The 26,125-nt window shown below is 50.3% G+C and overlaps 1 protein-coding gene across 1 annotated transcript; it reads right to left on the bottom strand.

Moving 5' to 3' along the window:
* Positions 1-455: 455 nt before the first annotated feature.
* LOC311514511 (olfactory receptor 5V1-like) lies at positions 456-1,413 on the bottom strand (the record flags this gene model as incomplete). Its single annotated transcript, XM_084617075.1, is given in 2 exon segments — positions 456-569; positions 571-1,413. Coding segments are annotated over 2 exon segments (957 nt in total).
* Positions 1,414-26,125: the final 24,712 nt, after the last annotated feature.

The raw sequence follows: 26,125 nt of genomic DNA, 5'->3' as shown, positions 1-26,125 counted from the left end.
TCAGACACCCAGCTCCCACAATGTAGTTCTGCATTTTCAATACAAATCTCTGCAGTACCTTGAAATCTGAAAATTATGGAGCAGCCTAAAATAACTTGAATATTATGATAATCAATAATGTGTGTGTGTGGGAGGAGAGGGGATTTTTGCTGATTGAACTATTTCACATGACGGCTTTTATTGATCTGATGCTACTCTAGCGGCTCCTGTCTACTACATCAGTTTTGCAGAATCTAGGGGCTTTGTGCAGGACATAGGTCGAGCCATTTAGCTTCAGAGACATAGCAGAGAGCCTTGCTAACAATGGTAGCTGTGAAAGGAGTCCCTCTGCCCCATACCCTGGCTCCTTACACAGCTGCCAAGTCTAACAAGCCATTTCCCTTGGAAGTGAAGAGGAGCCATTACAGTCAGAGCAGAGCAGGAGTCACCTTCCAGCTCTCACCTCAGCCGGGACCTCACTGCCTGCCTGGGGAAGAATATTCCTTCCTCTGGCTCCCTAGAGCCTTCCTCAGGGCCCCCTTCATTTCCTGGTTGTGGAGGCTGTAGATGAGGGGGTTCAGCATGGGGTTTGATGATGCAGTACAGTGTGGAGACCAGGGTGTCCACCCCCATGGAGTAGCCTGCACTGGGGCGATTGTAGTTGAGGTTGGCCATCCCAAAGTATATGGTGACCACGATGAGGTGTGCGGCGCAGGTGGAGAAGGCCTTGCGCCTTCCTTTGTTGGAGCGGGTCCTGAGGATGGCTGCCAGGATGTAGAGGTAGGAGATGACGATGAGCAGAAATGGGCTCAGGCCCACGAAGATACTAGCCAGATGGAGTGTGACCTCATTGACATAGGTGTCACTGCAGGTGATCTTCAGCAGGGGAGGGACATCACAGAAGAGGTGGGGAAGCTGGTTGGCATCACAGAAGGATAAGCTGGAGGCCATGAAGGTGTGAATGGCTGAGTCCAGGAGACCCCAGAGCCAGGACCCCATGGCGAGTGGGAAGCACACCTTCCGGCTCATGACGTCAGTGTAGCGCAGGGGGTTGCAGATGGCTGCATACCGGTCATAGGCCATGACGGCTAGGAGTGCACACTCGGCTCCCACGCATGACATCAGGAAGAACATCTGGACCATGCACTCGCAGTAGGAGATGGTCTCCTGCTCACACAGGAAGTTCACCAGGATCTTGGGGACTGTGACTGACGAGAAGCAAATATCCAAGCAGGATAAGTGGCTGAGGAAAAAGTACATGGGGCTGTGAAGATGGGAATCCAGCTGGATGAGGGTGAATATCATGGAATTCCCCACCAGGGTGACGAGGTAGAGCTCTAGAAACACCAGGAAGAGGAAGGCCTGGCCATGGGGCAGGCTGGAGAAGCCCAGGAAAATGAACTCTGTCACCTGTGTCTGATTCTCCTGTTCCATGGGGCCAGTAAAGTTTGGCTGTGGGGAGAGGGACAGGAAGAGAGAAGAGACTGGGAGTGAGTCAGGAATTCAGAGCTAAACCATCTTCAGCAGCACGCCTGTAATTTCACATGCAGAAGGGCTGGACACTTAGGGTATGTCTACACTGCGGTTAGACAGCTGGGGCTGGCTGCTGCCAGCTGACTTGTGTTCGCGGGGCTCGGGCTGTGGGGCTGTTTCACTGCAGTGTAGACGTCCAGGCTCAGGCTAGAACCCTGGGCTCTAGGCCCCTGTGAGCTGGGAGGGTCCCAGGAAGGTCTACACAGTAATGAAACAGCCCCGCAAGCCTGAGTCAGCTGGCATGGGGTCAGCCATGGGTGTCTAACTGCAATGTAGACATACCTTGAGTCTGTCAGGAGCTTCCACCCCCACAATCCTCCTTTAGTTTTGTCCTTCCTGAGCCCTGTGTCTTACAGAATGATCAGGTTCCTAGTCAGGATCGGGACCACATTGTGCAGGGCACGTATGCAGGGAGGAGTGCATGGTAGGCCAGTGCCCTGCCTGAGCTGACAGCCCGTTAATTTGTCTAGCTTCAGCTATTCCAGCCATTGGCTCTTGATATGCCTTGGCCTGCTAGATTAAAGAGTCATCTACAGTCAAATATTTGTCCCCCATGTGGGTGCTACATTCTTTGTTCCTAAGTGCATGACCTTACATTTGGCCCTATTAAGCTTTCCCATTTACCAAGCAATCAAGATTGCTCTAGATCAGTGAAAGGGCTCAACAATCATTTGAGGGCTGGAATGAAATTGGCTTGCACTAAGGGACTCAGGAGCTTGATTTGTTTAGCTTACCAAAAACAAGGTTAAGAGCTCCCTTGATTGACATGTGTGAGCACCTTTTGTGTGGGGAAATAGCGCTAGTAAAGGGCAGCTGGCGGAGAAAGGTGTAACAAGAACCAATGGCTGGAAATTAAAGCCAGACAAATTCAAATTAAAAATAAGGCTCCAATTTTTAACAATGAGAGTGATTGACCATTGGAACAAACTGCCAAGAGACATGGTGGATTTTCCATATTTTTGTCTTCAAACCCAGGCTGGAGGCCTTTCTGGAAGATGTGCTTTATCCAAACACAAGTTGTTACATTCAATACAGGAGCAACTATGGGCTATAATCCTTTGGTCTAATTTCGGTTGCTGGGTTTAATGTGTAGGGGCTGGATATGTGTGTGGGTGGTCTGTGATATACAGGAGGTCAGACTAGATGATTTAATGACCCCTTCTGCTGTTACAGTCTACAGAGCAAATAACATGTTAGCATGCATAAGGAATGGGATAAAAACTAATGTTGAAACTGATTGTGCTGTTATGTAACTCAGTGGACCAACTCACCTGATATACTGGGTTCTGTTCTGGTCACCCTATCGTAGACAAGATATAGCAAAAACAGAGGCACTTTTTAAATGTGTGATAGAAACCCAGAAAATATCCATTTGAAGGGAGTGTTAAAAGATTGAGACTGTTTAGTTTAGAGGGGAAACAAATTAGAGGAGATATGATGATGGGCTACAAAATAATGAAAGGGAGAGAGTAGAGCGGTTGCTTCTGTTTACCCTCTCTCACAAGAGCTGATTTCTCTGTTACGTTCACAGCATACACACAGACAAGTTTAGATACAAATATAAATAATCTTGCTGAAAGGCTGCAGCATAGAATTAAAATTCAGAACAATTACACACAAGAACCAAAAATCAGACAGGAAATAAGCTGCTCCCTAAGCCAGAGAGAGACAATGCCCCACCTCTGTCTAGACTGACTGCGGCTCCCAGAAATGTCACCACAGAGCCGCTAGCCTGCAAGCAGAACCAGAAAACTCACCCACTCCAGGTTACAGCTTGCAATCCAGCACAGCCCTCAGTGCACCACGCTCAGGAGCACACAAGGCAACTGAATGCAATAGATTGAAAGCTCAGTAGGAATCAGAGAAGGATCCCACGTGTATACAGATAACGAGAGCATTCAGAACCACGTGAAATAGAGTAACACAATTACAAGGGCTGTAAAGCCTCCCACTCAGGGCAAGAGCCAGCCTCTGACTGATGGGGTTCAGAAGAACTTCCTGCTGTGCAGTTGTTGTTTCATTCTGGGTTTCTTGCCTTTTCCTCTGAACAGCTTCAAGGTTGAGATCTGTAGGGTTGAAAAGAAAGTGAACAGCTTCCCTCTCATTACCTAGAGACACTGGGAGGAACAGGCGAGGGCCATGTCTACACTAGCGAGCTTACAGTGGCACAGCTGTACCAAAGCAGCTGATCGCTCCCATAGCCGCTCTTGGCCAACGGGAGCGAGCTCTCCCGTCGACATAATTAAACCACCCCCAACGAGCGGCGGTAGCAATGTCGGTGGGAGAGCATCTCCTGCCGACATAGCGCTGTAAACTCCGGCACTTCTGTTGGTGAAACTTACATCACTGAGGGGGGTGTTTTTTCACGCCCCTGAGCAACGTAAGTTACACCGACAAAAGGGCTAGTGTAGACATAGCCTCAGTTGGAGCCTGAGCTAGTGCAGTGTGTGTGAGGATCCAGTCAGAAACCAAGGTTGTTATTACAACAGCAGCCCAGAAACAGGAGAGAAACTGCACAGAGTCCGGTTCCGTGACCGAATTAATGTTGCTGTGGAAACCATGACACTGTCTTAATTTTGTGTTAAGGTTCTTTTTACTTTTGTTTTCCCTATTTTTAAAGAAAATGCTGGAGTTACAGGACAGGCGGCCACACGGGAGGAGATTCTGGCAGAGAAGAGCAAGGTCTCTCTCCTTACTACTCGTGGGTAACGTCCCACCCCTGGCCCAGCTGTGGCGCTGGCTGCACGGTCAGAGGTTTGGCACAGCTGTCTGGTCACGTTCCTAAAGCTTCACAGGTTCACCAAGGGGCTGGGTGCTCTGGGTAGGGGAAATGCTGCCTCGGCCTAGGGCTGAACTTCTGCTCGGGGTGAATTCACCCTCTGTGCTGGAAGAGGGCAGCTGCCCTTCCCTGAGAAACCGTGAACCCTACCACTAGGGACCCTGCAGCAGCTTTGCTCCCATGGGGCTTGGACAGAGAATCGCTTTGCTCTGCAATGTTCCACTGGCACAGACATTTCCCTTCCACGCCTGTCAACGTGACTCTTCTTTGGGGAGATGCCCTACTGGACGCCAGCTCCCGCACCCCACCCCTCTTTCCCACGCACCCCAGGAATCATAGAAATGTCAGGCTGGAAGGGACTTCAAGAGGCATCAAGTCCAGCCCCCTGCACTGGGACAGGACCAAGTAACCCTAGACCATCCCTGACAGGTGTTTGTCCAACCTGGTCTTAAAACCCTCCAGTGATAGGGATTCCCCAACCTCCTTTGAAAGACTTTTTCCAGAGCTTAACCACCCTAGAGTTAGAAAGCTTTTCCTAGTATCTAACCTAAATCTCCCTTGCTGCAGATTAAGCCCAGCTACAACAACACTGCATACCCACCTTAGAGTAATTTAATCTAGAATGCATTTCCCTAGTTTGCTTTTTAGAGTGTCCTTTGGGACTATGTCAAAAACCTTACTAAACCCAAGACACAGCATGTCTACTGCTTCCCCCCTCCACTAGTTCTGTAACCCCACTGAAGAAGAAAATCAGGTTGGTTTGGCATGCTGTGTTCTGGACACATCAATGCTGGCTAGTCCTTATACCACTGTTTTTTTCTAGGTGCTTTGTTCCAGTATCTTTCCACATAGTGAAGATAGGCTGGCTGGTCTATAATTCCCTGCGGCCTCTTTGTTCCCCCTTTTTGCAGATAAGTGCTATATTTGCCCGTCTTCGGGGATCTCACCTGTCCTCCATGAGTTTTCAAAGATAATTGCTAATGATCCTGACATTGTTTCAGCTACTTCCTTAAATACCGCAGGCCGAATTTCATCAGGCTCTGTGGACTTGAACACATCTAACTTAGCTAAATAATCAGTAACTCTCTGACCCTTTCTCTCCATGCAGCGGAAGCAGCAGGATCACTGGCTGACAGCCCCATGGGGAAGGGGCTGGGACTGGCTTTCAGCTCCTTCATCCCTGGGTTTCAGTGAGTGTTAGAGCCCAGAGCAGAGGCTGCAGAGCGACTTACCCAGCAGGGTGTCCTGTCGCTGGGTCCATTGCTCAGGCTGGAGCCACACGGGCATGGCGGAGAGGAGGGGGTGCAGTAGCTCTAGCTGGGCCCTTGCTGAACCGCTGCCATTGGGAGTTGGTGGGATGGCAGCTCACACTTACATCAAATGCTCTGTGAAGAGGAAAGATCATGGAAATGCCTGTGTCTCACCTGCCTGAGGAGGAACCCGTCTGCTCCCTGGGTCTGAGGCTGGGGCTGCCTGGAGGGTATGGTATTTAACCCTGGTGAGGGAGCCCGGGGGGACAGATTCTCAAAGGTGGCTCATCGCTAATGGCAGGAACAAAGCCCGGAAAAAACACTCCTCTTCCCACTCCACCCCCATGGGGCTTCTTGGCTGTTGGTACTGGAGCTAAGCTGGCTGGTTGAAACCCAGAACATGGACTTTACTGGCCCCTCCCAGCCCAGGATCACCCAACCCCAAGCCACTACTGTGTAACACCAGCCAAAGGGCTTTGCTGCACATCTTAACCCTCACACTTCACTCCACACTTGTGCACCCCCTGTAACTTAGACCCAGGATCCTGCCTTATCTACCTCACCCAAACACCCGCCCTTACACCCAGCTCCTGACCGTACTGCCCTTCAGATCCTGCTGTACCTACCCCTCCGTCATCTTCACACCCAGCTCCTGACCCTACTGCCCTTCAGATCCTGCTGTACCTACCCCTCCGTCATCTTCACACCCAGCTCCTGACCCTACTGCCCTTCAGATCCTGCTGTACCTATCCCTCCGTCATCTTCACACCCAGCTCCTGACCCTACTGCCCTTCAGATCCTCCTGTCCTCCCCCTCCGTCATCTTCACACCCAGCTCCTGACCCTACTGCCCTTCAGATCCTGCTGTACCTCCCCCTCCGTCATCCTCACACCCAGCTCCTGACCCTACTGCCCTTCAGATCCTGATGTACCTACCCCTCCGTCATCCTCACACCCAGCTCCTGACCCTACTGCCCTTCAGATCCTGCTGTACCTACCCCTCCGTCATCTTCACACCCAGCTCCTGACCCTACTGCCCTTCAGATCCTGCTGTACCTACCCCTCCGTCATCCTCACACCCAGCTCCTGACCCTACTGCCCTTCAGATCCTCCTGTCCTCCCCCTCCGTCATCCTCACACCCAGCTCCTGACCCTACTGCCCTTCAGATCCTGCTGTACCTACCCCTCTGTCATCTTCACACCCAGCTCCTGACCCTACTGCCCTTCAGATCCTGCTGTACCTACCCCTCCGTCATCTGCACACCCAGCTCCTGACCCTACTGCCCTTCAGATCCTCCTGTCCTCCCCCTCCGTCATCCTCACACCCAGCTCCTGACCCTACTGCCCTTCAGATCCTGCTGTACCTACCCCTCCGTCATCTTCACACCCAGCTCCTGACCCTACTGCCCTTCAGATCCTGCTGTACCTACCCCTCCGTCATCCTCACACCCAGCTCCTGACCCTACTGCCCTTCAGATCCTCCTGTCCTCCCCCTCCGTCATCCTCACACCCAGCTCCTGACCCTACTGCCCTTCAGATCCTGCTGTACCTACCCCTGCGTCATCTTCACACCCAGCTCCTGACCCTACTGCCCTTCAGATCCTGCTGTCCTCCCCCTCCGTCATCTTCACACCCAGCTCCTGACCCTACTGCCCTTCAGATCCTGCTGTACCTACCCCTCCGTCATCCTCACACCCAGCTCCTGACCCTACTGCCCTTCAGATCCTCCTGTCCTCCCCCTCCGTCATCCTCACACCCAGCTCCTGACCCTACTGCCCTTCAGATCCTGCTGTACCTACCCCTCCGTCATCTTCACACCCAGCTCCTGACCCTACTGCCCTTCAGATCCTGCTGTACCTACCCCTCCGTCATCTTCACACCCAGCTCCTGACCCTACTGCCCTTCAGATCCTCCTGTCCTCCCCCTCCGTCATCCTCACACCCAGCTCCTGACCCTACTGCCCTTCAGATCCTGCTGTACCTACCCCTCTGTCATCTTCACACCCAGCTCCTGACCCTACTGCCCTTCAGATCCTGCTGTACCTACCCCTCCGTCATCCTCACACCCAGCTCCTGACCCTACTGCCCTTCAGATCCTCCTGTCCTCCCCCTCCGTCATCCTCACACCCAGCTCCTGACCCTACTGCCCTTCAGATCCTGCTGTACCTACCCCTGCGTCATCTTCACACCCAGCTCCTGACCCTACTGCCCTTCAGATCCTGCTGTCCTCCCCCTCCGTCATCTTCACACCCAGCTCCTGACCCTACTGCCCTTCAGATCCTGCTGTACCTACCCCTCCGTCATCTTCACACCCAGCTCCTGACCCTACTGCCCTTCAGATCCTGCTGTACCTACCCCTCCGTCATCTTCACACCCAGCTCCTGACCCTACTGCCCTTCAGATCCTGCTGTACCTACCCCTCCGTCATCCTCACACCCAGCTCCTGACCCTACTGCCCTTCAGATCCTTCTGTCCTCCCCCTCCGTCATCCTCACACCCAGCTCCTGACCCTACTGCCCTTCAGATCCTGCTGTACCTACCCCTGCGTCATCTTCACACCCAGCTCCTGACCCTACTGCCCTTCAGATCCTGCTGTCCTCCCCCTCCGTCATCTTCACACCCAGCTCCTGACCCTACTGCCCTTCAGATCCTGCTGTACCTACCCCTCCGTCATCCTCACACCCAGCTCCTGACCCTACTGCCCTTCAGATCCTCCTGTTCTCCCCCTCCGTCATCCTCACACCCAGCTCCTGACCCTACTGCCCTTCAGATCCTGCTGTACCTACCCCTCCATCATCTTCACACCCAGCTCCTGACCCTACTGCCCTTCAGATCCTCCTGTCCTCCCCCTCCGTCATCCTCACACCCAGCTCCTGACCCTACTGCCCTTCAGATCCTGCTGTACCTACCCCTCCGTCATCTTCACACCCAGCTCCTGACCCTACTGCCCTTCAGATCCTGCTGTACCTACCCCTCCGTCATCCTCACACCCAGCTCCTGACCCTACTGCCCTTCAGATCCTCCTGTCCTCCCCCTCCGTCATCCTCACACCCAGCTCCTGACCCTACTGCCCTTCAGATCCTGCTGTACCTACCCCTGCGTCATCTTCACACCCAGCTCCTGACCCTACTGCCCTTCAGATCCTGCTGTCCTCCCCCTCCGTCATCTTCACACCCAGCTCCTGACCCTACTGCCCTTCAGATCCTGCTGTACCTACCCCTCCGTCATCTTCACACCCAGCTCCTGACCCTACTGCCCTTCAGATCCTGCTGTACCTACCCCTCCGTCATCTTCACACCCAGCTCCTGACCCTACTGCCCTTCAGATCCTGCTGTACCTACCCCTCCGTCATCCTCACACCCAGCTCCTGACCCTACTGCCCTTCAGATCCTCCTGTCCTCCCCCTCCGTCATCCTCACACCCAGCTCCTGACCCTACTGCCCTTCAGATCCTGCTGTACCTACCCCTCCGTCATCCTCACACCCAGCTCCTGACCCTACTGCCCTTCAGATCCTGCTGTCCTCCCCCTCCGTCATCCTCACACCCAGCTCCTGACCCTCCTGCCCTTCAGATCCTGCTGTACCTACCCCTGCGTCATCCTCACACCCAGCTCCTGACCGTACTGCCCTTCAGATCCTGCTGTACCTACCCCTCCGTCATCTTCACACCCAGCTCCTGACCCTACTGCCCTTCAGATCCTGCTGTACCTACCCCTCCGTCATCCTCACACCCAGCTCCTGACCCTACTGCCCTTCAGATCCTGCTGTACCTACCCCTCCGTCATCTTCACACCCAGCTCCTGACCCTACTGCCCTTCAGATCCTGCTGTACCTACCCCTCCGTCATCCTCACACCCAGCTCCTGACCCTACTGCCCTTCAGATCCTGCTGTACCTACCCCTCCGTCATCCTCACACCCAGCTCCTGACCCTACTGCCCTTCAGATCCTCCTGTCCTCCCCCTCCGTCATCTTCACACCCAGCTCCTGACCCTACTGCCCTTCAGATCCTCCTGTCCTCCCCCTCCGTCATCTTCACACCCAGCTCCTGACCCTACTGCCCTTCAGATCCTGCTGTCCTCCCCCTCCGTCATCCTCACACCCAGCTCCTGACCCTACTGCCCTTCAGATCCTCCTGTCCTCCCCCTCCGTCATCCTCACACCCAGCTCCTGACCGTACTGCCCTTCAGATCCTGCTGTACCTACCCCTCCGTCATCTTCACACCCAGCTCCTGACCCTACTGCCCTTCAGATCCTGCTGTACCTACCCCTCCGTCATCTTCACACCCAGCTCCTGACCCTACTGCCCTTCAGATCCTCCTTTCCTCCCCCTCCGTCATCTTCACACCCAGCTCCTGACCCTACTGCCCTTCAGATCCTCCTGTCCTCCCCCTCCGTCATCTTCACACCCAGCTCCTGACCCTACTGCCCTTCAGATCCTGCTGTACCTACCCCTCCGTCATCTTCACACCCAGCTCCTGACCCTACTGCCCTTCAGATCCTGCTGTACCTATCCCTCCGTCATCCTCACACCCAGCTCCTGACCCTACTGCCCTTCAGATCCTGCTGTACCTACCCCTCCGTCATCTTCACACCCAGCTCCTGACCCTACTGCCCTTCAGATCCTGCTGTACCTACCCCTCCGTCATCCTCACACCCAGCTCCTGACCCTACTGCCCTTCAGATCCTGCTATACTTACCCCTGCGTCGTCCTCACACTCCGCTTGTGACCCTGTGTTCATTACAATCCCCCTCTATCTGCCTTGTTCCCTTCCCCTCAGGGCTCCCATCCATGACCAGAGTTGGTATGCTTTAGGAAGAGTCCTGTTAAATGACAGCCTGGTGCCCTGCTTCGGGTGCAGGGAGCTCACCATTGACACCACTTGGTGAAATGGGAGAGGTGAGGCCTGGCGCTGGGCAGGGGTCCATTGGTCTGGGGATCGCTGTTGCCATCTGTTGCCAGGCAGGCAGCAGTGATCGAATGAGCCGGTTGTCGGTGGCGGTTTGGTGATTGTCGTTAAATACCGTTAAGGTTCGAGTCTGAAGTCAATAAAATGCTACTGACGCTGGTGGGCAATGAAGGGATAAAGGATCTGCACGACTCTGCCTGGGATCACTTGGTGGAACTGGCGTCAGGCACTGGAGCCTGAAGGGGTCTAAGAGACAGGAGGGAAAAAAGCTCTAATTTTCTGTGGGGAGAGGTGCTGAGTCAGCAGTGTGCCCTTGTTGCCAAGGAGGCCAATGGCATTTTGGGATGCATAGCCAGCAGATCGAGGGACGTGATCGTCCCCCTCTATTCGACATTGGTGAGGCCTCATCTGGAATACTGTGTCCAGTTTTGGGCCCCACACTACAAGAAGGATGTGGATAAATTGGAGAGAGTCCAGCGAAGGGCAACAAAAATGATTAGGGGTCTGGAACACACGACTTATGAGGAGAGGCTGAGGGAACTGGGATTGTTTAGTCTGCAGAAGAGAAGAATGAGGGGGGATTTGATAGCTGCTTTCAACTACCTGAGAGGTGGTTCCAAAGAGGATGGTTCTAGACTATTCTCAGTGGTAGAAGATGACAGGACAAGGAGTAATGGTCTCAAGTTGCAGTGGGGGAGGTTTAGGTTGGATATTAGGAAAAACTTTTTCACTAGGAGGGTGGTGAAACACTGGAATGAGTTACCTAGGGAGGTGGTGGAATCTCCTTCCTTTGAAGTTTTTAAGGTCAGGCTTGACAAAGCCCTGGCTGGGATGATTTAATTGGGGATTGGTCCTGCTTTGAGCAGGGGGTTGGACTAGATGACCTCCTGAGGTCCCTTCCAACCCTGATATTCTATGATTCTATGATGTGTGTGCACCCATGCCTCTCTTGTGGGGAGGGTTCTCTTATGGGTCCTTGAGTCTAGTGATCTCGCTCCCACAGAGAGCTGAGCAGTGGTAGCTCTGAGCCCAGTGCTGGGACATAGCGGTGGTGACAAGAGGGTAATGGTGCAGAGTGGTGGTGGCTTTCAGATTACAGCACACAGCTAAGGCAGCTTGGCCAAACCTGCGGAGAAAGCAGTGGCCTCTTCAAGGGATCCGTGTGTGGGACTCACTGCCCAGCACTTAAAGCTGAAATCACCTCAAAACTGCATCAGGTGGAGGAGCCTCTGGAGCAGCCCAGGCAGCACTGATTGGCCTGCATCCTTAGACTTCTCCAGCCCAAGACAACAGGCTGTGAGCTGGGGACAAGGGACATGGCTGGAATGCGCTGGCCATTCACAACTGCCAGGAGGACTGAGGCTGAGACTCTGGTTAAAGTAGGTGTGCGGGAGGCTTACCTCAGAGAATGGGTCAGTTTTTAATTGCTGGCTTTCTGCAAGCTCCTTCTACTGTCCCTCCCTTTCCTCCTAACAAAGTTCTCTGTGTTTAAACCCCCTGGACTCTGTGCTTGCGGCTGCGGAAGTGTTCCCTATCAAGGCAGGGGGGCTGGAACAATTTGTACAGTTGAGGTGCTGAGAGCCATTGAACTAAACTGTAAACCCTGGATATGCTGGAAACCACTTCAAGCCAGGGGGTGCAGCAGCATCCCTAGTTCCTGCACTTATGTATCAGGGATACCCAGGGTGAGACATAGAGTTGCCCAGGTTTTGGGTGGGGGCTGGGTCCATGTTAAGTCTTCAGAAGGAAGTCCCTGAAAATTGAGCCCAGCCCTTTTTGCTACTGACAACAGCTGGCAGCAGGGTTACATAAAAAATGAGAGAGTAGAAATCACCCAGGCCTACACTGGGTGAACTGCAGCCTCAGGGCAAGAAGACAACCTGGGGGTAGCCAAGACCAAGCCGTGCAAGTGAGTGGGTTCAGCGGGGCACGGTTGCCCTCCTTGCACATAGGGCCCTGCTGAGAGCCCATCAGACTTTACCTGGGAAGTGTGCTGAAGCTGGCGCTGTTGATGTAGAAAGCCCTCAGTGGTGCAACTCCCCGGCCCCGATCCACCTCCTTGAAACTTGTGCTAAGAGGCATTTGAGCAGCATCATTCCAGGATGTGAACTTGCTCCTTGTGACAACTGGCTCAGCCCCTCCCAACCTGTTGTGAAATGACTTCTTCACCTAAAGTCTAGCAGCTGACATGTATTGAGCAGCAGAGCAGCGTTTTCCCATCCTCTGTTTTTGAGATTTTTTTTTTTAAAAAAGCTCCTGACCTGAATCAAGACAAAATGCCCATCTTGAGAATTTTTGCAAACCAAAATTCCAAACCAAGGTTTGAGTCAATCAAAATGTTTTCTTTTGATCATTGGGAATAATTTTGTTTTGAATTTGACCATTTTTAATTTTTAACAATGTTTTTACTCTCATTTAAATTTAAAAATGTAAAGTCATTTATAACCAGAAAACCAGATTTTTTTTTTGTTCCAAAAATGTCAAAATGTCCCATTTTGACAATTTAGAAACATTTTTTTCTCCAAAAATGTTTTAGTGAAGAAATTTGTTGAAAACTGGGTCTTCCCAACTAAAAGTTTCACTTTTCACAGAGCTCCCCTGGGCTGAAGATCCTGGGGCTAAGCAAACCCTGATTACAGAATGAGCCACACCTGAGAGGAATCAGGTGTTTCCTGTATAAAAGGAGCAGGATGGGGGTGGCTCAGGTGACTGCAGTTTTGCCTAGAGATGCTGTAGGGAGTAGTAAGAAGGTTGCTGTGTCAGCAGCAGGCGGAAGGCACCAGCTAAGACAGCCTCTGAAGGACGAACTCCAGGCAGGAGGTGCTGGAAAGCAAACAGATTGATCCTCAGGCTAGTTGAAACTGGGATGAAGACTGAGGGTCTGTGTTATTTTTTCATAGAATCATAGAATATCAGCGTTGGAAGGGACCTCAGGAGGTCATCTAGTCCAACCCCCTGCTCAAAGCAGGACCAATCCCCAACTAAATTAGCCCAGCCAGGGCTTTGTCAAGCCTGACCTTAAAAATATCTAAGGAAGGAGATTCCACCACCTCCCTAGGCAACGCATTCCAGTGTTTCACCACCCTCCTAGTGAAAAAGTTTTTCCTAATATCCAACCTAAACCTCCCCCACTGCAACTTGAGACCATTACTCCTTGTCCTGTCATCTTCTACCACTGAGAACAGTCTAGATCCATCCTCTTTGGAACCCCCTTTCAGGTAGTTGAAAGCAGCTATCAAATCCTCCCTCATTCTTCTCTTCCGTAGACTAAACATCCCCAGTTCCCTCAGCCTCTCCTCATAACTCATGTGTTCCAGTCCCCTAATCATTTTTGTTGCCCTCCGCTGGACTCTTTCCAATTTTTCTACATCCTTCTTGTAGTGTGGGGCCCAAAACTGGACACAGTACTCCAGATGAGGCCTCACCAATGTCGAATAGAGAGGAACGATCATGTCCCTCGATCTGCTGGCAATGCCCCTGTCAAGGTTTCTTCCCTACTCTGAATTCTAGGGCACAGATGTGGGCACCTGCAAGAAAGACCCCCTAAGCTTATTCTTACCAGCTTAGGTTTAAAAACTTCCCCAAAGTACAAACTTTGCCTTGTCTTGAACAGTATGCTGCCACCACCAAGCAATTTAAACAAAACAGGGAAGGAGACCACTTGGAGACGTCTTCCCCCCAAGCCCTACATCCCCTTTCTTGGGGAAGGCTTGATAATAATATCCTCACCCACTGGTACAGGTGAACGCAGACCCAAACCCTTGGATCTTAAGAACAATGGAAAATCGATCAGGTTCTTGTAAGAATAATTTTATTTAAAGAAAAGGTAAAAGAATCACCTCTGTAAAATCAGGATGGTAAATACTTTACAGGGTAATGAGAGTCAAAACATAGAGTATCCCTCTAGGCAAAACCTTAAGTTACAAAAAGACACAAAAACAGGAATACACAGCAAATTTTATAAGCCAAAAAACAAAAGGAAATCTAATGCATTTTCTAGCTAGATTACTTTACAGGAGTTGGAAGGCTTGCATCCTTGATCTGTTCCCGGCAAAGGTATCACACAGATAGACAGACAAAAGCCTTTTCCCCCCGCCTCCAGATTTGAAAGAATCTTGTCCCCTCATTGGTCATTTTGGGTCAGGTGCCAGCAAGATTACCTTAGCTTGTTAACCCTTTACAGGTGAATGGATTTGGCCTCTGCCCAGGAGGGATTTTATAGCACTGTATACAGAAAGGTCATTACCCTTCCCTTTATATTTATGACAGCCCCTACTTATACAGCCCAAAATGCTGTTAGCCTTCTTGGCAACAAGGGCACACTGTTGACTCATATCCAGCTTCTCGTCCACTGTAACCCCTAGGTCCTTTTCTGCAGAACTGCTGCCTAGCCATTCAGTCCCTAGTCTGTAGCGGTGCATTGGGTTCTTCCGTACTAAGTGCAGGACCCTGCACTTGTTCTTGTTGAACCTCATCAGATTTCTTTTGGCCCAGTCCTCTAATTTGTCTAGGGCCCTCTGTATCCTATCCCTATCCTCCAGCGTATCTACCTCTCCTCCCAGTTTAGCGTCGTCTGCAAATTTGCTGAGGGTGCAATCCACACCATCCTCCAGATCATTTATGAAGATATTGAACAAAACCGGCCTGAGAACCGACCCTTGGGGCACTCCACTTGATACCAGCTGCCAACTAGACATGGAGCCATTGATCACTACCCATTGAGCCCGACAATCTAGCCAGCTTTCTATCCACCTTGTAGTCCATTCATCCAGCCCATACTTCTTTAACTTGCTGGCAAGAATACTGTAGGAGACAGTGTCAAAAGCTTTGCTAAAGTCAAGGAACAACATGTCCACTGCTTTCTCCTCATCCACAGAGTCAGTTATCTCGTCATAGAAGGCAATTAGATTAGTCAGGCATGACTTGTCCTTGGTGAATCCATGCTGACTGTTCCTGATCACTTTCCTCTCCTCTAAGTGCTTCAGAATTGATTCCTTGAGGACCTGCTCCATGATTTTTCCAGGGACTGAGGTGAGGCTGACTGGCCTGTAGTTCCCAGGATCCTCCTTCTTCCCTTTTTTAAAGATGGGCACTACATTAGCCTTTTTCCAGTCATCCAGGACTTCCCCCAATTGCCATGAGTTTTCAAAGATAATGGCCAATGGCTCTGCAATCACATCCGCCAACTCCTTTAGCACTCTCGGATGTAGCGCATCCAGCCCTATGGACTTGTGCTCGTCCAGCTTTTCTAAATAGTCCCGAACCACTTCTTTCTCCACAGAGGGCTGGTCACCTCCTCCCCATGCTGTGCTGTCCAGTGCAGCCGTCTGAGAGCTGACCTTGTTCAGCTTGCTCTTGCTAGCTGCAGCTCCAGGTGTGATTTGGCCCTCCTGATTTCATTCCTACATGCCCGAGCAATATTTTTATACTCTTCCCTGGTCATCTGTCCAATCTTCCCCTTCTTGTAAGCTTCTTAAACATAAGATCCGCAAGGATTTCACTGTTAAGCCAAGCTGGTCACCTGCCATGTTTACTATTCTTTCGACACATCGGGATGGTTTGTCCCTGTAACCTCAATAGGGATTCCTTGAAATACAGCCAGCTCTCCTGGACTCCTTTCCCCCTCATGTTATTCCCCCAGGGGATCCTACCCATCAGTTGCCTGAGGGAGTTGAAGTCTGCTTTCCTGAAGTCCAGGGTCCATATTCTGCTGCTTACCTTTCTTCCCTGTGTCAGGATCCTGAACTCGACCAACTCATGGTCACTGCCTCCCAGATTCCCATCCACTTTTGCTTCCCCTACTAATTCTTCCCGGTTTGTGAGCAGGAGGTCAAGAAAAGCTCCCCCCCTAGTTGGCTCCTCCAGCACTTGCACCAGGAAATTGTCCCCTACGCTTTCCAAAAACTTTCTGGATTGTCTGTGCACCGCTGTATTGCTCTCCCAGCTGATATCAGGATGATTGAAGTCTCCCATAAAAACCAGGGCCTGCGATCTAGTATCTTCCGTTAGTTGCCGGAAGAAAGCCTCGTCCACCTCCTTCCCCTGGTCTGGTGGTCTATAGCAGACTCCCACCACGACATCACCCTTGTTGCTCACACTTCTAAACTTAATCCAGAGACACTCAGGTTTTTCCGCAGTTTCGTACCGGAGCTCTGAGCAGTCATACTGCTCCCTTACATACAGTAGTCGGGAGCTGTTCTACTATAGGCTGAGCAAATGCAGAATGGTGGTAGAATGTGCATTTGGACTTTAAAAGCACGCTGGCGCAGTTTACTGACTCGGTTAGACCTCAGCGAAACCAATATTCCCACTGTTATTACTGCTTGCTGTGTGCTCCACAATATCTGTGAGAGTAAGGGGGAGACGTTTATGGCGGGGTGGGAGGTTGAGGCAAATCGCCTGGCTGCTGATTACGCGCGGTCAGACACCAGGGCAGTTAGAAGAGGTACAGGAGGGTGCGGTGTGCATCAGAGAAGCTTTGAAAACCAGTTTCATGACTGGCCAGGCTACGGTGTGAAAGTTCTGTTTGTTTCTCCTTGATGAAAACCCCCGCCCCTTGGTTCACTCTACTTCCCTGTAAGCTAACCACCCTCCCCTCCTCCCTTCGATCACCGCTTGCAGAGGCAATGAAGTCATCGTTGCTTCAAATTCATGCATTCTTTGCTAATTCATCACACAAATAGGGGGATAACTGCCAAGGTAGCCCGGGTGGGGTGGGGTAGGAAGGAGTGACAAGGCCACACTGCACTTACTGAATGCCAGCTTTCTGTTGCTTGGTCAGTCCTCTGGGGTGGAGTGGTTGGGTGTCCAGAGGCCCACCGCACTATATTCTTGGGTGTCTGGGTGAGGAGGCCATGGAACTTGGGGAGGAGGGTGGTTGGTTACACGGGGACTGTAGTGGCGGTCTGTGCTCATGCTGCCTTTCCTGCACCTCAACCATATGCCGGAGCACATGAGTTTTTGATCCTCCAGCAGCCTGAGCATTGACTCCTGCCTTCTTTCAGCAAGCTGACGCCACCAATCATCTTCAACCCACCACTTATTATCTTCAACCCGCCACCTGTCCTTGCGTTCATATTGTGCTTTCCTGGACTCTGACATTGCTTGCCTCCACGCATTCTGCTGGGATCTTTCAGTGTGGGAGGACTGCATGAGCTCAGAGAACATTTTCATCGCAAGTGCATTTTTTTCACCTTCTAATCTTCGCTAACCTCTGGGATGGAGATGATCGTGTGAGCGTTGAAACATTTGCAGCTGCGGGAGGAAAAAAAAGGGATAGTAGCAGTTAGACACATTTTAGAGAACATTGGGTAGACTCTTTCAGGATGAACCTTCCTGTTAACATTACATAGCACATGTGCATTCAGTACAGGGTCACATTTTGCCTCTTATATTGAGGGTCTGCCGGTTTGGTATGAGAGATCACACATGCAGGGCCGGTGGGCAACAGAATTCGGCTTGCAGGCAGCCATGGTAAGCCACAGTCTTTTGGCTTCTTTAACCTTCATAACATGTGGGAATGGTTTCAAACAGCAGCACCCTCATTTCCCATACCAAACAGCCATTGGGTTGGCCATTTAAAATGGGCTGGCAATTTAAAAGGACGGGCTGCGATTTTCGGGTTAACGTGCAGCACAAACCCAACTAAACCCCCCCACACCACACCCAATTCTCTGGGATGATCACTTCACCCCTCCCCCTACCGCGTGGCTAACAGCGGGGAAGATTTCTGTTCAGCCACAGACAAACAGCCCAGCAGGAATGGTCACCTCTGAATATCCCCTTAATAAAATTACCCTATTTCAACCCAGTGACCATGAATAATATTACTTTCCTGAGGTTAACGCAGAGAGATAAAGAACAGATGTTGCTTGAATACCAGCAAACACTGGGACCATATGCTGCCATGCTTTGTTATGCAATGACTCCAGACTAAGGGCTACCAGCCTGGGGTGGTAAAGTGTCCTACCCTGGAGGACGGAATAATGCTGCCCTCCACAGAAACCTTTTGCAAAGGCTTTGGGAGTACATCCAGGAGAGCTTTATGGAGATGTCCCTGGAGGATATCTGCTCCATCCCCAGACATGTTAACAGACTTTTCCAGTAGCTGTACTGGCCGCAAATTAATCATTAAACACGCTTGCTTTTAAACCATGTATTATATTTACAAAGGTACACTCACCAGAGGTTCCTTCTCTGCCTGGCGGATCCGGGAGCCCGCCTTGGGTGGCTTTGGGGATACTGGCTCCAGGTCCAGGGTGAGAAACAGTTCCTGGCTCTCAGGGAAAATGGTTACTCCGCTTGCTTGCTGTATGCTATCTTCAACCTCCTTCTCCTCCTCCTCCTCCTCATCTTCTTCGTCCCCAAAATGCGCATCCCTGTTGCGTGATAATCCATTGACAGAGTCAAAGCACGGGGGTGGGGTAGTGGTGGCTGCACCCCCCTAGAATGGCATGCAGCTCATCAGAGAAGCGGCATGTCTGGGGCTCTGACCCCGAGCAGCTGTTTGCCTCTCTGGTTTTTTGGTAGGCTTGCCTGAGCTCCTTAAGTTTCACGCGGCACTACTGCAGGTCCGTGTTATAGCCTCTGTCCTCATGCCCTTGGAGATTTTTTCAAATGTTTGGGCATTTCTTCTTTTGGAACAGAGTTCTGATAGCATAGATTCGTCTCCCCAAGCAGCGATCAGATCCTGTACCTCCTGTTCGGTCCATGCTGGAGCTCTTTCACGATTCAGGGACTCCATCATGGTCACCTCTACTACCCAAGATCCACAAACCTGGAAATCCTGGACCCCCCATCATCTCTGACATTGGCACTCTCTCATGAAGGACTGTCCGGATATGTGAACTCTCTACTCAGACCCTACGCCACCAGCACTCCCAGCTATCTCTGTGACACCACTGATTTCCTGAGAACTACAATGCATTGGTAATCTTCCAGAAAACACCATCCTAGCCACCATGGATGTAGAGGCTCTCTACACAAACATCCCCCACACAGATGGAATACAAGCTGTCAGGAACAGTGTCCCTGATGATGCCACAGCACAACTGGTTGCTGAGCTCTGTAACTTTATCCTCACGCACAATTATTTCAAATTTATATATTCCTCCAGACCAATGGCACCGCTATGGGCACCCACATGGCCCCACAATATGCCATTTTTATGGCTGACCTGGAACAGCACTTCCTCAGCTCTCGTCCACTCAGGCCCCTTCTCTACCTACGCTACATTGATGACATCTTCATCATCTGGACCCATGGGAAGGAAACCCTGGAAGAATTCCACCACAATTTCAACAGCTTCCTCCTCACCATCAGCCTCAGCCTGGACCAATTTACACAGGAGGTCCACTTCCTAGAAACCAAGGTGCAGATAAGTGACAATCACGTTAACACCACCCTATACCGAAAACCCACCGACCGCTATGCCTACCTTCATACCTCCAGCTTCCATCCCGGACACACCACACGATCCATTGTCTACAGCCAAGTGCTGAAGTAAAACCGCATTTGCTCCAACCCCTCAGACAGAGACCAACACCTACAAAATCTTCACAAAGCATTCTCAAAACTACGATACCCGCACGAGGAAATAAGGACACAGATCAACGGAGCCAGACGTGTACCCAGAAGCCTCCTGCTGCGAGACAAGCCCAATAAAGAAACCAACAGAACTCCACTGGCCATCACATACAGTCCTCAGCTAAAACCTCTCCAACACATCATCAGTGATCTACAACCCATCCTGGACAATGATCCCTCACTTTCACAGGCCTTGGGAGGCAGGCCAGTCCTCGCCCACAGACAACCCGCCAACCTGAAGCATATTCTCACCACCAACGACACATGGCACCATAGTAACTCTAACACAGGAACCAATCCATGCAACAAACCTTGATGCCAGCTCTGCCCATGTATCTACACCAGTGACACCATTACAGGACCTAACCAGATCAGCCACACCATCACCGGTTCATTCACCTGCACATCCACCAAAGTAATGTACGCCATCATGTGCCAGCAATGCCCCTCTGCTGTGTACATCGGCCAAACTGGACAGTCCCTATGTAAAAGGATAAATGGCAATATACAAAAACCTGTAGGAGAACACTTCAGTATCTCTGGACACACAATAGCAAATTTAAAGGTCGCCATCCAGCAGCAAAAAAACTTCAGGACCAGACTTCAAAGAGAAACTGCTGAACTTCAGTTCATTTGCAAATTTGACTCCATCAGCTCAGGATGAAACACAGACTGTGACTGGCCAACTACAAAAGCAGTTTCTCCTCCCTTGGTGTTCACACCTCAACTGCTAGAAGAGGGCCTCATCCTCCCTGATTGAACTAACCTCGTTGTGCCTAGCCTGATTCTTGCTTGCATATTTATACCTGCCTCTGGAAATTTCCACTACATGCATCTGATGAAGTGGCTATTCACCCATGAAAGCTTCTGCTCCAATACGTCCGTTAGTCTATAAGGTACCACAGGTCTCTTTGCCGCTTTTACAGATCCAGACTAACACAGCTACCCCTCTGATACTTGAGGTATGGCTGCAGCAGTTAAAGTATTAGATGGGCCCAGTTTTCTCTTAAGGCATTATTACACAATTGTCCATATATGATATGTTGAAAGGCAGTTGACCAGTCTATCTGTGGGTTTATATTTTTCCCTTCTGGTGCCTGGAGGGATCTCTTCACTGTGCACCGATACAGTCCAATGTCCTCATTCTGTGGGGTGCACCCCTAAACAACTTACGTTGATTTGCAAGGCAAATTTTATCTGCATTTCTCTGGTTTCCAATAACCTGAATCATATACACAGATTAACTTAATTTATCCACAATATAATAAGAGACCAAGCCATTTATGACACAAGGTACACTGCAGCACAGTATATGACAGAAGCATGACTTGGTCTTCTACTCTTCGTTAAACTAAGTTGCATTTTTTTGTTTTGAATTTCCTTCCTCCCCACATACAAATGTCCTTAGAATCATAGAATCATAGAATCTCAAAGCAGGACCAATTCCCAGTTAAATCATCCCAGCCAGGGCTTTGTCAAGCCTGACCTTAAAAACCTCTAAGGAAGGAGATTCTACCACCTCCCTAGGTAACGCATTCCAGTGTTTCACCACCCTCTTAGTGAAAAAGTTTTTCCTAATATCCAATCTAAACCTCCCCCACTGCAACTTGAGACCATTACTCCTCGTTCTGTCATCTGCTACCATTGAGAACAGTCTAGAACCATCCTCTTTGGAACCCCCTTTCAGGTAGTTGAAAGCAGCTATCAAATCCCCCCTCATTCTTCTCTTCTGCAGGCTAAACAATCCCAGCTCCCTCAGCCTCTCCTCATAACTCATGTGTTCCAGTCCCCTAATCATTTTTGTTGCCCTTCGCTGGACTCTCTCCAATTTATCCACATCCTTCTTGAAGTGTGGGGCCCAAAACTGGACACAGTACTCCAGATGAGGCCTCACCAATGTCGAATAGAGGGGAACGATCACGTCCCTCGATCTGCTCGCTATGCCCCTACTTATACATCCCAAAATGCCATTGGCCTTCTTGGCAACAAGGGCACACTGCTGACTCATATCCAGCTTCTCGTCCACTGTCACCCCTAGGTCCTTTTCCGCAGAACTGCTGCCTAGCCATTCGGTCCCTAGTCTGTAGCTGTGCATTGGGTTCTTCCGTCCTAAGTGCAGGACCCTGCACTTATCCTTATTGAACCTCATCAGATTCCTTTTGGCCCAATCCTCCAATTTTGGCCCAATCCTTGGTTAGATGCTTTTAAAATCTTTTTTCCATTCCAATGCCTGGGCTTTTAGTAATAACTATTACCTTTCCTGTATTGCTTCCCTCTCTTCTTCCTTCCCTTTGTTCTGAAGGGGAAATGTAAGAGGCATGAGCCAAGGGAGATTAATCAAAAAGGTTGGAATTCTGTGAAGGCATTACAGACCCATGCAGAATTGGAAAGAAAAGCAAAGGTCTAGAAATGGGAGCAAAGAATGCCAAAGCACAGGCAACAGCAGCAAGTGTCACGGTCCTCATAAGAAGGGAGCATGGTAGATTTCTTTTCCTTACTACGTTTTGAGCAATTTACCAAGGTGCCTTTTTTTTTTTAAACCAGTTAATTTTTTCAGAACCACTTGAAATGCACTTTTAAAATTCTCAGTCTGAGTTTACCAGCCTAATTTCTTTCTGTGTGCACCTGGCTGCACCTAGTCTGACAATCTCCTAGTCTTCCTTTTATTGGTTCCAGACTGAACAACTGAAGTATTAAGGTGGGCCCCTTACTGAATGAGGGAGGCAACCTAGTGACAGACGATGTGGAAAAAGCTAATGTACTCAATGCTTTTTTTGCCTCTGTCTTCACGAACAAGGTCAGCTCCCAGACTGCTGCACTGGGCAACACAGCACGGGGAGTAGGTGGCCAGCCCTCTGTGGAGAAAGAAGTGGTTCAGGATTATTTAGAAAAGCTGGATGTGCACAAGTCCATGGGGCTGGATGCATTGCATCCGAGAGCGCTAAAGGAGTTGGCGGCTGTGATTGCAGAGCCATTGGTTAAATTGTATGCTTAAATTGTACATTAGGGAGCAAAGTCCCAGGTATGGCTGGAAGAGTCCTGTGGAACCTTATAGACAGACGTATTGGAGCAGAAGCTTTCATGGGTGAATACCCACTTCGTCAGATGCATGTAGTGGAAATTTCCAGAGGCAGGTATAAAGATGCAAGCAAGAATCAGGCTAGGGAGGATGAGGCCCTCTTCTAGCAGCTGAGGTGTGAACACCAAGGGAGGAGAAACTGCTTTTGTAGTTGGCCAGTCACAGTCTTTGTTTAATCCCGAACTGATGGTGTCAAATTTGCAAATGAACTGAAGCTCAGCAGTTTCTCTTTGAAGTCTGGTCCTGAAGGTTTTTGCTGTAGAATGGCTACCTTTACATCTGCTATTGTGTATCCAGGGAGATTGAAGTGTTCTCCTACAGGTTTTTGTGTATTGCCATTCCTAATATCTGATTTGTGTCCATTTATCCTTTTACGTAGGGACTGTCCAGTCTGGCCGATGTACACAGCAGAGGGGCATTGCTGGCACATGATGGCGTACATTACTTTGGTGGACGTGCAGGTGAATGAACCGGTGATGGTGTGGCTGATCTGGTTAGGTCCTGTGATGGTGTCGCTGGTGTAGATAGAATCATAGAATATCAGGGTTGGAAGGGACCCCAGAAGGTCATCTAGTCCAACCCCCTGCTCAAAGCAGGACCAATTCCCAGTTAAATCATCCCAGCCAGGGCTTTGTCAAGCCTGACCTTAAAAACCTCTAAGGAAGGAGATTCTACCACCTCCCTAGGTAACGCATTCCAGTGTTTCACCACCCTCTTAGTGAAAAAGTTTTTCCTAATATCCAATCTAAACCTCCCCCACTGCAACTTGAGACCATTACTCCTCGTTCTGTCATCTGCTACCATTGAGAACAGTCTAGAGCCATCCTCTTTGGAACCCCCTTTCAGGTAGTTGAAAGCAGCTATCAAATCCCCCCTCATTCTTCTCTTCTGCAGGCTAAACAATCCCAGCTCCCTCAGCCTCTCCTCATAACTCATGTGTTCCAGTCCCCTAATCATTTTTGTTGCCCTTCGCTGGACTCTCTCCAATTTATCCACATCCTTCTTGAAGTGTGGGGCCCAAAACTGGACACAGTACTCCAGATGAGGCCTCACCAATGTCGAATAGAGGGGAACGATCACGTCCCTCGATCTGCTCGCTATGCCCCTACTTATACATCCCAAAATGCCATTGGCCTTCTTGGCAACAAGGGCACACTGCTGACTCATATCCAGCTTCTCGTCCACTGTCACCCCTAGGTCCTTTTCCACAGAACTGCTGCCTAGCCATTCGGTCCCTAGTCTGTAGCTGTGCATTGGGTTCTTCCGTCCTAAGTGCAGGACCCTGCACTTATCCTTATTGAACCTCATCAGATTCCTTTTGGCCCAATCTTCCAATTGGTCTAGGTCCTTCTGTATCCTATCCTTCCCCTCCAGCGTATCTACCACTCCTCCCAGTTTAGTATCATCCGCAAATTTGCTGAGACTGCAATCCACACCATCCTCCAGATCATTTATGAAGATATTGAATAAAACCGGCCCCAGGACCGACCCTTGGGGCACTCCACTTGATACCGGCTGCCAGCTAGACATGGAGCCATTGATCACTACCCGTTGAGCCCGACAATCTAGCCAGCTTTCTACCCACCTTATAGTGCATTCATCCAGCCCATACTTCCTTAACTTGCTGACAAGAATACTATGGGAGACCGTGTCAAAAGCTTTGCTAAAGTCAAGAAACAATACATCCACTGCTTTCCCTTCATCCACAGAACCAGTAATCTCATCATAAAAGGCGATTAGATTAGTCAGGCATGACCTTCCCTTGGTGAATCCATGCTGGCTGTTCCTGATCACTTTCCTCTCATGCAAGTGCTTCAGGATTGATTCTTTGAGGACCTGCTCCATGATTTTTCCAGGGACTGAGGTGAGGCTGACTGGCCTGTAGTTCCCAGGATCTTCCTTCTTCCCTTTTTTAAAGATTGGCACTACATTAGCCTTTTTCCAGTCATCCGGGACTTCCCCGGTTCGCCACGAGTTTTCAAAGATAATGGCCAGTGGCTCTGCAATCACAGCCGCCAATTCCTTCAGCACTCTCGGATGCAACTCGTCCGGCCCCATGGACTTGTGCACATCCAGCTTTTCTAAATAGTCCCTAACCGCCTCTATCTCCACAGAGGGCTGGCCATCTCTTCCGCATTTTGTGATGCCCAGCGCAGCAGTCTGGGAGCTGACCTTGTTAGTGAAAACAGAGGCAAAAAAAGCATTGAGTACATTAGCTTTTTCCACATCCTCTGTCACTAGGTTGCCTCCCTCATTCAGTAAGGGGCCCACACATTCCTTGGCTTTCTTCTTGTTGCCAACATACCTGAAGAAACCCTTCTTGTTACTCTTGACATCTCTGGCTAGCTGCAGCTCCAGGTGCGATTTGGCCCTCCTGATATCATTCCTACATGCCCGAGCAATATTTTTATACTCTTCCCTGGTCATATGTCCAACCTTCCACTTCTTGTAAGCTTCTTTTTTATGTTTAAGATCCGCTAGGATTTCACCATTAAGCCAAGCTGGTCGCCTGCCATATTTACTATTCTTTCGACTCATCGGGATCATTTGTCCCTGTAACCTCAACAGGGATTCCTTGAAATACAGCCAGCTCTCCTGGACTCCTTTCCCCTTCAAGTTAGTCCCCCAGGGGATCCTGGCCATCCGTTCCCTGAGGAAGTCGAAGTCTGCTTTCCTGAAGTCCAGGGTCCGTATCCTGCTGCTTACCTTTCTACCCAGTACTCCAGATGAAGCCTCACCAACGTTGAATAGAGGGGAATGATCACGTCCCTCGATCTGCTGGCTATGCCCCTACTTATACATCCCAAAATGCCATTGGCCTTCTTGGCAACAAGGGCACACAGTGGACGAGAAGCTGGATATGAGTCAACAGTCACCCCTAGGTCCTTTTCCACAGAACTGCTGCCTAGCCATTCGGTCCCTAGTCTGTAGCGGTGCATTGGATTCTTCCGTCCTAAGTGCAGGACCCTGCACTTATCCTTGTTGAACCTCATCAGATTTCTTTTGGCCCAATCC

Source organism: Lepidochelys olivacea (genome assembly GCF_965140295.1).
Source record: "Lepidochelys olivacea isolate rLepOli2 genome assembly, chromosome: 1".
Taxonomy (NCBI): Eukaryota; Metazoa; Chordata; order Testudines; family Cheloniidae; genus Lepidochelys; species Lepidochelys olivacea.
This window is presented reverse-complemented; position numbering and strand designations above follow the sequence as displayed.